At 33.7% G+C, this 17,766-nt stretch overlaps 1 protein-coding gene across 1 annotated transcript; it reads right to left on the reverse strand.

Annotated features, from left to right (window-relative positions):
- Window positions 1-364: 364 nt before the first annotated feature.
- Window positions 365-958, reverse strand: LOC123260529. The gene has a single exon (XM_044721668.1). It carries the CDS (start codon window positions 956-958, stop codon window positions 365-367), a length of 594 nt encoding a protein of 197 aa, XP_044577603.1.
- Window positions 959-17,766: the final 16,808 nt, after the last annotated feature.

The raw sequence follows: 17,766 nt of genomic DNA on the forward strand, positions 1-17,766 counted from the left end.
ATCTGTTAAAATTTTTCTTTAGCTCGACCTACAGAGGGGATAATACTACTCGCGGGAAAATTCAAATTAAAAATGAATAATTTTTGTTATGATCTATGTATGTATAATAATTTATGTATGACATGAGCGCTTAAGGCATGGTCATTTGGATTTTCCAAACTTTTTTAAACTTTTTTAAACTGATTCAACTAGTATCCCCAATAAGAACCCCCCCAACTAACATAAAAGGTACTGTAATCAACATTTTAAATTTATCAGCTATCCAAATTGAGCAAATAGTCAAAAACTTTGTTTTTAAAAACTTCACTGCTACTTGAGTTTACAATTTCTTCTGGTAGTTCTTCCCACATACGAATCACGGAGATCAAGAAGGAGTGCTCCATATAGGTGGTAGCAAAATGAAGGCAGTATGTTTTTTAGCTGCTAGCCTATTAGAACGTCTAACATCAATGTCTTCAGTGAATAGCTCTCGTAAGTACTTGGGCTTTTCAACTTGAAGTAACTTGTAAAAATAACAGCTCATGTAGTACATTTGGCGATACTTCACAGACAACCATCCCAGTTCACGCCTGAAAGGTGAAATATGCTCATCTTTTTTGAGATTAAAGATAAATCTGATAGAGCAGTTAATCGCACGTTGTAGCTTTAAATTGTTATCAGAAGTTGAGTCTACCAATACAACGGAACAATAGTCAACGAGTGGTAGGATGGTTGCTGATACTAGTAATTTTCTTATAGCAGTTGAAAAGATGTTTTTCCTAACTTTGAGACAGTGCAGAGCTGAGTTCACTTTACTAACTATCTGAGTGACGTGGTAGTTCCATGACAGATTTCTACTTAGCTGAATACCTAAGCACTTGGTATAGTTAACATAGGATATTATGACATCATTTACTACTATTGGTGGCAGATCCAAGTCCTCAAGCTTTTTCAACTTACTATTAGAGCCCAAGATCATAGCTTGTTTTAGTTAAGTTGATTTCTAATCCATGGTCTCTTGCCCAGTCAGCGACTGATTGTGAATCTGAGTTGACCCTCCAGACAGCATCATGTAACTGATAGAAAAAGAAGTAAGAGGATATATATTTGTCATCAACAAACAGTCCATGCTTGCAATATACCAGCCGCTGAGCCATAGGATTCATGACTATTAGAAACAGGATTGGACTCAGAACAAATCCCTGCGGAACACCAGATGACGTTTTAAGTAGTTGAATTGGAGTCCCAAGATCGTTCAATATTGATTGAGATCGACCCGACAAGTAAGAGAAAAACCAACTTATTGTTTCCATTGAGAAACCAAGCTCAAATAGCGCAATCAGTATATTTTTGGGATCAACATAGTCGAAAGCTTTGCTCAAGTCAAACAATACTAATATAGTAAGCTTACTAATGTAAGAGAGAGATTGATTGATTGATAAATTTATTTATGCCAAGGCACAGGCCAAATGGTAATTTGAATACAAAATATTTACATCTTAAAAATAATAATATTAAATGTAAGTACATAGTTCTTAACCTAAATTTTAGAATAATATTGCAAAAATAATATTTCAAATTTACTTTCTTTCTTTCAAAAAAAAAAAAAAAACTTTTAACCATTTTTAAACTTTTCTAAACTGATTCGACTATTATCTCAATTTAAATTTTTTAATTAGTATACAAGTACTGTAATCAACAAATTTAATATATCAATTGTTCAATTTATCAACTGTCTAAATTTAGCAAATAGTCAAAAACTTTATTTTTGAAGACTTCACTGCTACTTGAGTTTACGATTTCTTCTGGTAGTTCTTCCCACAGACGAATCACGGAGATCAAGAAGGAGTGTTCCATATAGGTGGTAGCAAAATGAGGTATCTTGAAGGAAGTATGTTTTTTAGCTGCTAGCCTATTGGAACGTCTAACATCAATGTCTTCAATGAATAGCTCTCGTAAGTACTTGGGCTTTTCAACTTGAAGTAACTTGTAAAAATAACAGCTCATGTAGTACATTCGGCGATACTTTACAGACAACCATCCCAGCTCCCAGAGAGATTGATTGATTGATTGATTGATAATTTATTAATGCCAAGGCACAAGCCAAATGGCAATTTTAAATACAATAAGATTTACAAATACAGTAATAATCGTAGCATAATATAAAGTAGTATAAGTACATAAACTAGAGCATGAATCTAATATAAAAATTTATGTTTATTTTTATCTAATTCAACTAACAAACTCAAATAAATTATTCTATTAAAAAAAAAAAGCTGATAAAAGAACAAACTTAGAGTATTGAACACTTGGAATTTAATAGTAAATATCAGAGAATTTTTCCACTTTACAATAACATAATTAATGATCCAAATTCAACAAATGGTCAAAAATTTTATTTTTGAATACTTCAAGACTAGATGAGTTGACAATCTCTTCAGGTAGTTCTTCCCACAAGCGTATTACACTCACTTGGAATGACCGCTCCATGAAGATCGTAGCAAAACGCGGAAACGTGTAAAGAGAGTGTTTTTTGGTTGCTAACCTATCTGAGCGTCTGACTCCAGTCTCCTCAATAAAAAAATCTCGTAGGTATTTGGGTTTACCAACTTGAAGTAGCTTAAAGAAATAACAACTCATGAAATACATTCTACGATATTTCACAGAGAGCCATCCCAATTCTCGTCGATAAGGCGTTATATGCTCATCTTTTCTAAGATTAAAAATGAATCTGATTGAGCAATTTATTGCACGCTGAAGTTTCCAATCATTTTCAGATGTTGAGTCTACCAGTACGACGGAACAGTAGTCAGCAAGTGGTAAGATGGTAGCTGATACTAACAATTTTCTTATGTCAGTTGAAAAGATGTTCTTTCGAACTTTAAGAGAGTGCAGAGCTGAGTTTACTTTGCTTACTACTTGCTGGACATGATGATTCCAACTCAGGTTCCTGCGGATGTGTAATCCTAAGCACTTGGTAGTATCGACATAAGGAATTATGACACCATCTATAGCAATGGGTGGCAGATCAAAATTACTCAGTTGCCTCAGCTTACTATTTGAACCCAAGATCATAGCTTTGGTCTTGGACAAGTTTATCTCCAAGCCATGCTTCTTTGCCCAATCCGCAACTGATTGTGCATCAGTGTTGACCTGTCTGACTGCCTCTTGTAGCTGATATAAAAAGAAGTGTAGATAGATATATTTGTCATCAGCAAACAGACCATGATTGCAATACACTAGCCATCTGGCTACAGAATTCATGACAATCAGAAACAAGATTGGGCCGAGAACAGAACCCTGAGGAACACCAGATGAAGTTCTGAGGAGCTGAATCGGAGTCCCAAGATCATTCAATATTGACTGAGAACGGTTTGATAGGTAGGAGAAAAACCAAATAATTGTTTCCACTGAAAATCCAAGCTCAAATAACGCAATCAATATGATTTTGGGATCAACATAGTCGAAAGCCTTACTCAAATCAAACAACACTAATATAGTAAGTTTGTTCTTATCCATCGCTTGCCTAATATCATCAGTAAGCCTCAATAATGCTGATTGTGTGCTGTGATGCTTCCTAAAACCAGATTGAAAACTATCAAGAAGCTCATTATCTTCCAGATAAGTTATCACTTGATTTGCAATAATCCTCTCAAAAACTTTGGCGAGATGTGATAAATTTGCTACAGGACGGGTATCTGCTGGAGATCTAGGTGGTGAAGTTTTGTTCAGAGGAATTATGAAAATAACTTTCCAAATTTCAGGGAAAATTCCAGTATCGAGAGATTTATTAAATAAAGCCGTAAGAAACAGTGAAATTTGTGGAAGGTGGTCACGTAGCCATCTTAAATCCAATTCATCAGGACTTTTCCCTTTAGACTTTGGAAGAGTAATATGCAATGCCTTAGTAACATCAACGATGTCAATCTTGGTCCACTTAAATGAGCACTCAACTTACCTAGAATGGTTCTTGGGCAGCAATTCAACAAAATTTTCACTGCAAGATGGGTGTTTTCTCACTATGTTGGCGTAGTATTCGTTCAATTCAAGAGGATCAAAGAAGTTTAGCGGTGAAGAAGGATTTGACTTAATTAGTCCAAGATGTTTAAGCTTACTCCAAATAGACGAACCATATGGAAGATTTGAGAGAATAATTTTTAAGTATTCTTCACGAGCATGATTCAACTCGGCTTTTAGATTTTTCCTTTTAGTTCTAAAAAGAGCAAGCAAATTTGGATCTCGATTCCTTCTAGCTTTCTTATAGATCATATCACGTTCCTTGCACTTTACCTTTAATTCTTTTGTAAACCATGGATTACTATGACGAACTATCTTTTTAGAAATTTCTGGTGCAAACAAATCTAGGGAAGATAGAACACTAGATTTGAAGACAGTCAGCAATTCATTTGGATTCAAATTCTCTAGTACAGCATTATCAATTTTTAAAGAGTTCATCAAGGCTCTCGAGAAGGCTTGATGATCACAATTTTTCATGTTTCTATAGGTAATTTTCTTCGGTGCTGGTTTTGCGGAATTTAACCTGTACTCACAAAGTAAATAATCATGGCCATCAATGAACGGAGAATCAGATTTAGCAAAGGAAACTAATTTACTATGACTGTCTAGTAAGATGACATCTAACCAAGAATCATGATTATTTTTATGAAACGTAGCTCCATAAGGCACGCAGAATAATGAAGATTCAAGAATAAAGTCTTTCAGATGCTTTGCAGTATAACTATCCTACAATAAATTACAATTTAAATCACCAGCTATGATGATATTGTTAAAATTTGGCGCAAGTCTTGAAAAAATGTCAAAGAATTCATTTAGAAATAGTCTTTTGGGTCTTCTGTAAATGCAGGATAATAAGAGATGAGATCCAGAGAATAAGGTGACATCAGCTATCAAATATTCTGGTTGGTTTAAATAATCAGAAGTAGAAATATGTAGAACCTTGACTTTTAAGGAATCATGGACAAGACAGGCCACTCCGCCTCCCTGGATGTAGCTATCAGTATCTGCATGTTTTAGGGTTCGATCTCTTCGAACGACATTATATCCCTTTATATAAAAAATACTGTTATCATGCGAAGGTTTTAACCAAGTTTCAACAAGGATAATAATATCAGGTTTAGTATCATTAATCAAATTCAAGAATTGAGCTGTATGACCAACAAGGCTATTTATATTTAAACTCAGTACATTTAATGATGAAGAAATATTACCAGTTGAGCTGTTAGTTGAATCAATTAAACGTTAATCAAGTTTTGCAAGATCAGAAGCACAATTTATTTTAAGTATTTCAGAGCCATCATCTCTCTTCACGAAGATCTGCCCACCTGTCACCCAAACAAACTTGAACTTCTTTGATTTGGCCTTCTCTTTAGTTTGTAAAAGCAGTTTATAAACCTCTGGCAGTAAAAACTCATTGACATATATAGCACCTTTGAAGTTTTGATCAACACAATCTGGAAACACAATTTTAGCCAAAAGGTTTTTTGACTTGCGCTTCGAACTTATAATAAAGTCACGTACACGAGAGGACTTCAAATCAACAATATAAGACTGATAGCTAGTCTTTTCTTGTCTTGGTCTATTTTTATTTTGAAATTTGCGAACACTCAAGACGTCACTAGCCAAATGTGGTAACCCTAAAACATTTAAAACAGCAGACGAAATTTCAGAGGGCGACAATTTATCAGCCACCAAACTTGGAACACCTGCGATTACCAACTCGGTTGTACTTCCAATTAGAGATGCAGTAGATGAAGTAGCTCTGTCTTCAAGGGTAACTTGTTTGCTCAGATCTTCTAGATTATTTTGCATTATACTCATATTAGTTTTACAATCTTCTTTTAATTTTTTAATGTCTGAGTTCAACTTCGAAATTGACTCAGCATTTGATTTTACATTAACCTTAACTTCCAAAAGGTCAGCCACAGTAGCAGCTTGTGAAGTTTTGAGAGAAAGAGAGAGAGAAAGAGAGAGAGAGAGAGAGAGAGAGAGAGAGAGAGAGAGAGAGAGAGACAACATATCACGGTATCTTGACGCTTTACGATGCGATAGCTAAAGATTTAAGGGCCTCTCCCCTCGGATCTACTCACCACTCACTCTGGCAACAGTACTCACTCGTTGAACACGCTTCATGTCACAAACTACTCAACCTCACCTTCTTTAGGTTATTTCATTTCCCATCTTTCTCCCGATTCTGGTTCGAGCGCCACCATCTTGACGTCGTCGAACCTCATTTTGAATTACCACTTTAACCTCACTAAAATCGAGACATTTTAAAGCTCCCTTTTAATTTAAAGGTAGTTTTTTATTAATTTTTGGCTGACGTTTATGAAAACGTATGCATCAATAAATAATGCATGCATGGATGTATCTACGGTAAATTTATTACTCAGGAGCAGAAGTAGAATTTTATCAAGTGTGTCGGAGACGAAGAGGGAGGCCAAGAGTTATAGATACAGTTTTTTGGGTGGAATGAGATTGCTCCCGCTCCTATCACTGAGGTTTAGTCGTAAGGTCGTACAGTGAGCGAAAGACCGAGGATTGCTTCAGAGAGAACAGGATGGAAATTCAAGAGACAAAGACGGAAAATTAAAGAGGAATTTAGCTGTCGAGTGTCGATCAAATGTGCGAAACTAGATCTGAGGATTTGTCGTCGCGTGTAGTGTTGAACCATGGATTGTATTTATAAGCTCACTCTCTGCCGTTTAGTGTGTGCCAGACAGATAAAAGGGTGTCAGGGTGTAAGGAAATAACACGGAATTCACCACAATATTGCTTGGCAAGACGACACGTCTTGACTATTCGTATTGTCGCTTGGATCATATAAAACCTTTTTTTATTTATCACCATTGTTATTTTCTCAATTTTTTTTTTAAAATTTAAATTTGAATCTTTTGAAGCTTCTTTTTATATTTTCCGATAAAACTAACTGGAGATGAAATTAATCTTATTAACTGATAAATAAAGTCTCGAGATTTCGTTCAAAGGCTTCGATTCGAATTGGTATTATACGTCATTAGAGGAAAGTAGCTTTAGAACCCCGACAAAGAAAAATAAAATTGGGAGCCCTATTAACGACAGTCATTGTCGGAGGAAAAGAAAGTGAAATAAAATAACAAACAGCTTAACTACTTGCTACTTTTATTTAATCCTTATTAATGTTATTATTATAATTTTAGTGTCTGACGGTCGACTAGGAGCTCGTCATCGATACTTTTAATAAAGCTCCTCAATAACGAAACTGCTTTCGATAAAAAAGTGCCTTAGGCTCTGCCCCTCTTGATCTTATTTTTTATACCGAATCAAATGGAAGGCGCTCAATTGTCTTATTCGCTTGACTTGTTCTCTTGGAAAATTAATCTGGGCGACGATTAGACGAAAAGGGGGACGAATATTCAATCAATTACTTGCTTTCTGACAAATCGTTAATACTTCAGCACTTTATACTAATTAATTATCGATTTACAGCAAAAACTAACAAGGTTTTGAATCAAAATCAGGGGAACTATTTAAATTCATCGGGTATTTAACTTGAAAAGAGGAAGGTATATATAATAATGGAGCGAAAGCCAATGAATGTTTAAGCAGTTTTATCCAATATCTAATCACAAAGTTTAGTTACAACTTTGTCTCGCCGATATTTTGACGTCCATCCACTTTGACCACACAAGAATATTCCATCGAGCAAAGGCCAACTCTGTTAAACTAAACTAAACTTTTTATCGAATAATTTCCATAAAGTAGTAACGGTACGAATCGGGGAATAATTTAGGATGAAAATTATTTAAATTCATCGGGAAATTCTTGACGAAGCTTAAATCAAAAAAATTTATCGAGTATATTTTAGAGTATAATAGCCAGCTGTTAAAAGTTGTTTTACGTCACGCCCAGTCTTTGCTCGAGGAAAAAAACTTAAACGATCTTTCGAAAAAAAAATAAAATAAAAAAGTTTAATAGAAGTAGAACAAAAAATGCATTAAACTTTTCTATGGAGTTATTGTATTATATATTGAGTAATGGTCAACACCAAGGCTATTGGACCGCTGAAACTTTTATTTTTCTTTCGAAAAGTATGTCTAGAGTCTGGAGATTGACGTACATATAATACAAACCAAAGTAACCACTGAAATTTGCTTAACAGTCTTTGCAATAAAATAAAAGACACCCTAGGGGAATTTTACTTGAATCAATACTTATAAACTTTCTATACATATATATGAACATGTAAACGGGGGTATAATTTAACCACATTGTATTTTTTTTCTGTTTTGTTTGAGTTTTCTTACCGTCTATTGATTTTTTTATAGTCCTCTGCTCGTTGGTCTATCTGTCTTGTCTCGCTGTCTATCATTTCGCAATGAGGATAAAAATTTATTTTCTGTTAAAAATGTCAACCTTTTTGAGACCTTGGTAATGATATTTTTTGTGTTTTAACAGATTTTTTTATTTTTGTGTACATAGATAAAAATTAGTAGTTTTCGGCGGTTGTTTTTACTCTTCGAGGATTCTTAATCACTTTAGGAGGACGCTTTGGAACCATTGTCATTTTGGGGAATAGCTATCCTGACGATCGTTAATCGGGTCAATTCCCCAGGGAGTTACTAATTTAACGTTTGCAGTGATAGTAGCCCAGTAGATGTGTCTATATGTTTTATCTATGTGAGGGTTATCGTATTAGGTTTAATGAAAGAGGGTCAGGTTGGGTCAAAATGAAGGCGACCACTAAATATGTACAACTAATTATTCAAATAATTTATCACTATTACAGATTTAATTATTTATCTGAAATTATTGTTATTATTATTATTATTATTATTATTATTATTATTATTATTATTATTATCATTATTATTACACGGAGAAAAAAATTTAGCTACAGGAACTCTATAATATATAGTTAGTAGTAAAAAGTTTCAGTACACTGAGAAAAAAAAATTAGAAAAACAGTAGACCCTGAAGGCCATCCGTGCAACTTCCTGCTAATTCCATACCTAGGTGCATAAAACTGCACTAATGACGTTTTTGAGCTCTTTGAGCTCAAAAATACAATTTATGTGTTAATTATTTTGAGCTCTTCGAGCTTAAAAGTCTGATAGAAGTATCATAGAACAATATTTTTTAAATTTTCAAACCGCACTAACTTTTAAATGAATCAACCGATTTTCACGCGGTTGGCAATATTTGACGCAATTTTTTTTAGTTTCATGACGAATCTTCAAGTTTGAATTGATAAAACTAGGAAATTTGGAGTAATTACAAAAAAACACTTTTTTTGGTTTTCTTTCGTTCATGATATTTCTTGAACGAATTAACCAATTTTGACCGGCTTGACGGCGATCGACGTAATTTTTTCATGCTAATAGCTGATTAGTTTTTGAAATCGATCAGTGCAGCCGTTTAAAAGTTATTCCAAAAAATGTCGGAGATATGTTAAAAAAACTTGTTTCCAAATATTTTATCGAGGATATCTCTCGAACCAATCAACCGATTTCCACGTTTTTGGCGGTGATCGACGCGGTTTTTTAAGTTCTGAAATTATTCTATGTCATCAAAAACTATCCGAGAAGAAATGACGAAGTTATGTCAAAAAAACACTTATTTCGGTTTTCTTTCGTTCACGATATTTCTCGAACGAATCAACCAATTTTGACCGGATTAGCGACGATCGGCATGGTTTTTCAAGCTTAAGTTCATATCTATCGAGATAATCTTATTAGTAACTTATAAACTCTATTAAGTCAGTCGTTTTAGCACTAAAAACTTTATTTTTCTGAAAACATAAACAATTTTTTCTTGCATATTCTATAAACTCAGAGTAAGAAGGTCCTTTCCAATTCCTATCTCAATACCTTCCTCCCAATTATCCTGTTACGTGAATATGGAACGCTTTACGTAATAATTACCGTAACTCCCATTCTTTCCAGCTTCAGAGCATTATTTAATTTTAAAAATGTGGAACGTAAGATGGACGATGTGGCTTAATGTATATAGAATAAGCAAAAAGGAAATTTGGTATAGACCGGGTAACTCAAATGGTAAAGTAGCTGACATGTCTTAGGAAGGTTCTGGGTGCGAATCCCAGTCCGAGCTATCCAAATTTTTTCTTGTATATTCTATAAGCTCTTATTAAGAAGGTTCTTTCCAATTCTTTCTCAATCCTTTCCTCTCAACTATCCTGTTACGTGAATGTGGAACGCTTAACGTTATAATTACCGTAACTTTTATTCTTTCCCGCTTCACAGCATTATCTTATTTTTAAAATTAATTTTAAAAATGTGGAACGCCTCACGATTTTGCGTGGGAGAATAGCTGACATGTCTTCAGAAGGTTCTGGGTTCGAGTCCCAGTCCGAGCTATCCGAATTTTTTCTCGCATATTCTATGAACTTAGGTTAAGAAGGTCTTTTCCAATTCCTGTCTCAATCCCTTCCTCCCAATTATCCTGTTACGTGAATATGGAATGCTTCACGTAATAATTATCTTAATTCCTCTTCTTTCCCGCTTTACAGCATTATTTAATCTTAATTTATAGATTTATACCAATTTAATAGTCTAGACCTTACAGAAAGGCGCTCTACTCTCCCAAATGGAAATATGAACAAGATTAGTTGTAGATAACTTACCGATAGAGATTTCATTTTAACCCGTCAGAACTCACGTGAATTTTAGTGTCTCACTTGCACTACAGCGCCGCTCTATAAGTCGGATGTTGTTGTGTGAGCAAAATGCTTATAACGTGAGTGCTGACGGGTTAAAAATCATTAAATTGAAAATCATTTACCCATGTCAAAATATGAAGAAAATATCTAAAATTCAAGATATTTTGAGAGAATTCTTCATATTTTCGGAAATATAAAGTTTTTAGTGCAAAAATGACTGACTTAATAGAGTTTATAAGTAAACTAATAAGATTATCTCGATGTATATGAACTTTATCTAAAACCGAAAGAAACCTTTTGTAGAAAATTTAATTTCCTACAAGCCTGTTTTGATGATTTTTTGCCCAAATTTAAAAACTGTGACAAATATTTTAAAAAACTATCATTTTATCGAAAAATGAACTTCAATTGACCGGAGGCACGTGTTCTTTTTGTTTAAAATCGAAAAGCAAAATTTTTCGCATAGTTTTTGGTCAAAAGGAAGGATTTTTTTGGGCGTCAGAAAAAATTTAAATTTTAACGACCACCCTAATATATATATATATATATATATATATATATATATATATATATATATATATATATATATATATACAGAGTAGAGTGGTCCAAAAAAAAAAAGTTTTTTGCCTATCATCTTAAAAGCTTCTCTAAGGTATAAAAAAAATTCCCTTCAAAGCGCAGCTTGATATCTCAATTCTTCATGAAGCTCAATGAATTTTTATTTTCCCATTTAAATAACACGTAAAAAAATTTTATTTACGTTTTTATCCGGCAATAATACGAAAAAAAATTTTTTTGTATTTTTCGTCAATTATTCTTGTAGGAAATTTAATTCTCTACAAAAAAGTACTGAGGTAGTTTCTTCGTAATCTTAACGAGTAAAAAGTTATTGAGCTTTAAATACTTGCACAAAAAAAATTTGAACGAAGATAGTTTCAAAGCAACTTTTCGAAAACTTTTCGGTAACTGCATGTATTTATTTCAAAATTTATCAAACTAGACTGTTTCTAATATAATTAACACATGTCTTTTGGTGAAGTATTAACTGTGAATGATGAATAATTTCTCTCATTACAATTTGGATATTTTTTCCTATGAGCAGTGATTTATTAAAATTGAACTTGAATTTCATTACGGAATCTGAATCAAGAGCAAGCTAGTACTTCCGGATGTATACCGAATTTAATTTTTTTATTTAAGAAGATGTAGGACAGGTAGAACAGGTGAATATTTAAATTTTGAACATGATGCTGGGACGCTTTTTGACCGAATGAAAAATCACGAAACTTTGCAGGAGTACGTAAATAGAAGTCCTTCGTGAATTGATTCTTTTATTTTTAAATTTAATCATTGAAAAAAAAAAATGATAAATAAACAGGTAGAGTTAGTGCGGAAAACTGCCTTATCTCAGGAGTCATCACATATTTAAGTAAATAAGCTTGACTATAAAAAAATTGCTAATAAACATACAACCAATATAATCTTTGAGACTGATTTAATTTTTGGTTATTTCTTATTTTAGTTTATATGACTTATAAGACATAATTATTAAAATGCAGCTAGGTTGAGGTAAAAAACTAATTGTCAACAAAAAATTTAATTTACTATATATCTTCATGTAGGCCGCAAGAGAGTGCTAAAAGTAAATTATCTAGTTTAATTTTTTTAAGCAGTGGTTAGAGTATTTACAAAGTCTGGTAATCTCCTTCGGTGCATTTAACATGTGGTTCAAATAAACAAACCGATATATTGAATTGTCATTTGTTATCACTGGTCCAGACTGAATGACCGATATCAGACTGTATACTATGTTTTTAAGAAAAAAATATAAATTACTTAATCAAATACTTTAAAACAGAAAATGTGATACAACATGGATTCTAAAATCATATCTGATTAAATTTTCTTTTATTGCGAGTATTTAAAGCTTAATAACTTTTTACTTGTTAGGATTACGAAAAAACTACCTTAGTACTTTTTTATAGAGAATTAAATTTCCTACAAGAATAATTGACGAAAAATACAAAAAAAAATTTTTTTCGTAGTTTTACCGGATGAAAACGTAAATAAAATTTTTTGATGTGTTATTTAAATGGGAAAATAAAAATTCATTGAGCTTCATGAACAATTGAGATATCAAGCTGCGCTTTGGAGAGAATTTTTTTTATACCTTAGAGAAGTTTTTGAAACAGCAGCACTTGAAAAAAAAAATAAAAATGTTTTTTTTGGACCACTCTAATACAGAGTGTCCCAGAAGTAACGGACGCCATTGTAGCATCTGATAAACAAAATAATTCTGAGACGAAAAGACCTAAGCCATTTTTTAATCAGACGCATAGATAATTAATTATTAATTAAAATAACGTCCTTTTATGCGTTAGAAAGAGAGCACTAGTGTCAAGTCAAGTGCGTTCCAACGAAGATGCTTGCACGTGTGAATGTGTAAGTAAATATGTGTGACTACGTTAGCTATAGAAACTAGTTAGTCATACAGTTAGTTGTGTCTTTGTTTGGCACATATTTTACTGGACACTGGCGCTCTCTCTCTAACAAATAAAAAGACGTTATTTTTAATTAATAATTAATTATCTATGCGGTTAATTGAAAAATGGCTAAGGACTTTTCGTCTCAGAATTATTTTTTTCATCAGATGCTACAATGGCGTCCGTGACTTTTGGGACACCCTATATATATATATATATATATATACTAGCCATTTCCCGCCCGCTTCGCTGGGCGAATTAACATAGAAAATAAATAAAATTTTATGTTTCATTATTATTTTTAACTTCCCGCTAAGAAAATTGAAAATTTTTTAAAATCGGGAAGTTTTTGTTTCTACCCCGTTTTTCGAAAATCGAGTTTTCATCAGATCTTGACGTTTTGAGGTCCTAGGAAGCTTCCCTGACTTTTGCCGCGATGGTGTCTGTCTGTATGTGTGTGTGTGTGTGTGTGTGTGTGTGTGTGTGTGTGTGTGTGTGTGTGTGTGTGTGTGTGTGTGTGTGTGTGTGTGTGTGTGTGTGTAAACCTCTCATAACTTTTGAACGGCTTGATCTATTCGATCGCGGTTGGTGCCATTCAAAAGAGTTCGACTAAACTTAGATTTTGAATACAACTTGGACCGATAGATTTTGAGAAATCTTGAAAAAACTGCGAAAAAAAATTTTTTTTAATGTGAGAGGTTGGCAATGGCCTGGTCGGCTCGGTGCTCGCTTTTCGAAAGAGTGGGACCCGGGTTCGATCCCAGCACGCACCAATATTTTTCAGTGATTATCATTAAAAACATGTGCGTTACGTTACGTTGCCAGCCTCTGAAAGTGGCAGAGATAGCCGGGCGGCACACGTCTGACTTGGGCGATCACACATTTTAAGCAACAACTTGAATGGGTGACCACTCTCGTCAGCGTTGGCTAGCGCGAGGGATCTCTGCACACTAGGAGAGGGGCCTAATGCTCCAGTGGTCAATAAAGAAGAGTTTCTTATCAATCACTGTAGACTTAACCCAGCTCCGACTGTACTAACATGGGTTTTCTCTGTGGTTTTCCCATGTTACTGTTCCAATAGCCGAGTGGTGAGGATCAGGGCAAATGCGGTACAGAAGGCACAAGTCGGTCCACAGCCGCAATGATAAGGCAGAGTTAACTAAGCAGAATGATAAGGCTTAGGGTGTAAAAGGGCGTTATTACGCCTGTACACTAGAAATCCGTATATAAATAAATAAAATTTTTTTAAATGTGGTTTTTTTTAATAACTTTTAAACGATCAATTCCAAAAACTAATCAGCTCTTAACATAAAAAAAACCACGTCGATCGCCACCAAGCCGGTCAAAATCGGTTGATTCGTTCGTGAGTTATCGTTGACGAAAGAAATCGAAAAAAAGTGTTTTTTTCGAATTACACCGAAATTCCTTGTTTGATCAATTAAAACTTAAAGGTTCTTCATGAGGCCTGAAAAACTGCATCTAATGCCACCAACCATGTGAAAATCGGTTTATTCATTCAAAAGTTATTGCAGTTTTAAAATTTAAGAAATAGTGTTTTATTAAACTTTTACCAGATAGTAAAAGTTCGGTAGTAAGTGCAATTTTGAGCGTTTAAATACGAAATTAGCGGGAAGTTTCAGGGATGGCCTTTAGGGTCAACCATTTTTCTAATTTTTTTTTTTTATTTTTGTATGAACATAAATATGCCCCGTGGATAGAACTGCAAGCATCGATATTGTTTAGACTTGCACAAATTCCAAATTCCATTGAATTAGCTTGTATCTTTCACCCATGTGATTTTTCTAGCTAATTTTCATTGTAACTTTCAATGTGGAATCATTATAATATTTCTGTGGCTTTCTTCCAAAAATTGATAATAATTGACACGAAGAAAAAAATTTGAAATGAGCATTGAAAGTTTTAGTTAGAGTCATTGCAAGTCTCATATGTGAAGATGAAATTTGTCTAGGTTCAAGTGCGACGAATTTTCTGTTAACTAAAATTTTCTCAGTGACATCAATTTTTATAGAAAATTAATTGTTCATGTTTTTTTATAAATTCTATTGAAATAAGTAACTAAATTTCTTTTCCACATCTCAAGTGCTTGGAAAATGCATTCATTTTAATCTGTTACATTTCCGCGATCCCGCAATAAAATAATTCATCGGTTATGTGATCTGCAAAAGTAAAATGAATGTATAATTCTTAGTCCATTGATTGGATAGCTACATGTAAAGTTAAGCTTTGGAAACCTCTCAATGACTTTTTCTCCGCTACCGAAGAGACGATTGTTGAAAGGAATACACGAATATCCCCACATACACGAAAATCCCCACCAAATTTGGAGTCTATAGAAGTTACAGGTTGGAAATTAAAATTTTAGATTTTAACACCCACCCCCGCAATTCTTGTCGGAAGTAGACTTTATTGAAATCCATTTTGAGATAATCTTTACATGAATAATAAAATTCCTACCATATTTAGAATTTTTAGAAGCTATATTTCGAAATAAAAATTTTTTATTGTTAACACCCACCCCCGCGAACCTTATTGGAGGTGATTCATTGTAAAATCCGCTCTTAGATCATTTTTATATTACATATAGAAGACTCTCACTAAATTTGGAGTCTATAGGAGCTATAGCTTGGAAATTAAAAATTTTCATTGTTAACGCCCCCGCAATCGTCTTTGGGGTGGATATCGTAAAATTTGTTCATAAATCATTTTTACATCACTTATAGAAAATTCCTACAAAATTTGGAGCTTTTAGGGGCTTTAGCTGGAAAATGAAAAATTTTAATTGTTAATACCCACCCCCGAAACCCCCTGTGGGATGAGCTATCGTGAAAATCGTTCATAGACTATTTCTACATCTCTGACAGAAAAGTTCTACCAAATTTAAAGTATATAGGAACTATAGTTTAAAAACGGGAATTGTTCATTGTTAACGCCCCCGCAATCCTCTTTGGGGGATGAATTTCTTAAAATCCGGTCTTAGCTGACCTCTACATAGCAAAAGTAATATTCCTACCAAGTTTCACATTTCTAAGTCCTATGGTTCCCGAGATTTCATGATGAGTGACTCGATAGATGGGAATCCTTCGATTACCATCGAAATTTTTAATTTTTTAGCGGAATTTTTAAAAATTTTCTTACCTACAAAACTTTCTCCTGACAATTCTGAAGATAACGAAAAAAAAAAATAGCCCAATCAGTCCAGCCGTTCTCAAGTAATTAAAAAAAATTTAATAAAATTTCTAATCTAAAAATAAAAATATTTATTTAATGCTGTAAGGTGGACGGCGGAGTTCATAAGAAAATTTGTTTTTCATCAGTTATTCCATTGGGTATAAGGGGGAGTAGGTGGGTGGGTGCGTGGGAGTGTGTGAGTAGATTCTTAGCTGAATGTAAAAGAACATAATCCGTTTAATATACTCCGTTGAAATCCATGAAAACAAAAGAATCAAGAGAAAATGCTTGTCTTTTGTTTTTATTAGCGGGATAAATGTTCATAAAAGTAAAACAGCAATAAAAAAATGAAGGAACGTTGGAATTCGAAAAATAAATAGCCATAAACCATCTAGGAAAAATTTCGCATCGAATGGTCGCAGTTTCATGTCGATACAATCAGTGGTTTAGGCGTGATTGAGCCTCAAACGAAGACCATTTTCATTATATATATATATATATATATATATATATATATATATATATATATATATAGGTTGGCAATAGCCTAATCGGCTCGGTACCTGCATTTCGAAAGAGTGGGACCAGGGTTCGATTCCGGCGTGCACCAATATTTTTCAATGATTATAAACTAAGAATATGTGCGTTTCATTGCCAGCCTCTGTACCGGTCGGGTTTTCTGTGGTTTTCCCATATAGTTATGGAGTTAAAATGTCATTATAGAAGTACCTCCATACTATTTAAGACCGTAATGCAAATGCAGGTACTGATTATAACGCGTAAGTCGGCCACAGTCGCAGCACATGTGTGTCGGGCATGAAAGAAAAAATCCCGACATGCAGGGGGTGGGGACGAAAAAGTGGTTGAGAGTTATAATGACGGGGTTGAGAGATTATATTGCGGAGAAAAAAGTGGAGAGACAATAATTCCACACCCTCCCTTGTAAAACACTCTACAGTGATACAAGTAAAACCATCCTCCTCCTATATATATATATATATATATATATATATATATATATATATATATATATATATATATATATATATATATATATATATATATATATGTGTGTGTGTGTGTGCATGCATGTTAACTTATTATAACTTTTGAACGGCTAGACCGATTCGATTGCAGTTGGTGTCATTCGAAAGGTCTTCGCCAAACTTAGATTTCCTGTAAGTTGGAACTGATTCGGACCAGTAGATTTCGAGAAATCGCAAAAAAAGTGAAAAAAAAAGTTGTTTTTTTTTTTCATTTTTTTTAAATATCTCCGAATTGGCTGAACCGATCGACCTCAAAAACTAATCAGCTCTTAACCTTGAAAACTCGTATCGATCGCCACCTTTACCAAGAGCTTCAGAATCGGTTGATGCGTTCGTGAGATATCGTAGTCGAAAAAAATCGAAAAAAGTGTTTTTTTGTAATAACTCCGAA

This window comes from Cotesia glomerata, linkage group LG3 (assembly GCF_020080835.1).
Source record: "Cotesia glomerata isolate CgM1 linkage group LG3, MPM_Cglom_v2.3, whole genome shotgun sequence".
NCBI classification, from domain to species: domain Eukaryota; kingdom Metazoa; phylum Arthropoda; class Insecta; order Hymenoptera; family Braconidae; genus Cotesia; species Cotesia glomerata.

Bases quoted from the DNA above. Each gene is read 5' to 3' on its own strand.
- LOC123260529 (XM_044721668.1), bottom strand. From the start codon at position 958: ATGATCTTGGGCTCTAATAGTAAGTTGAAAAAGCTTGAGGACTTGGAT.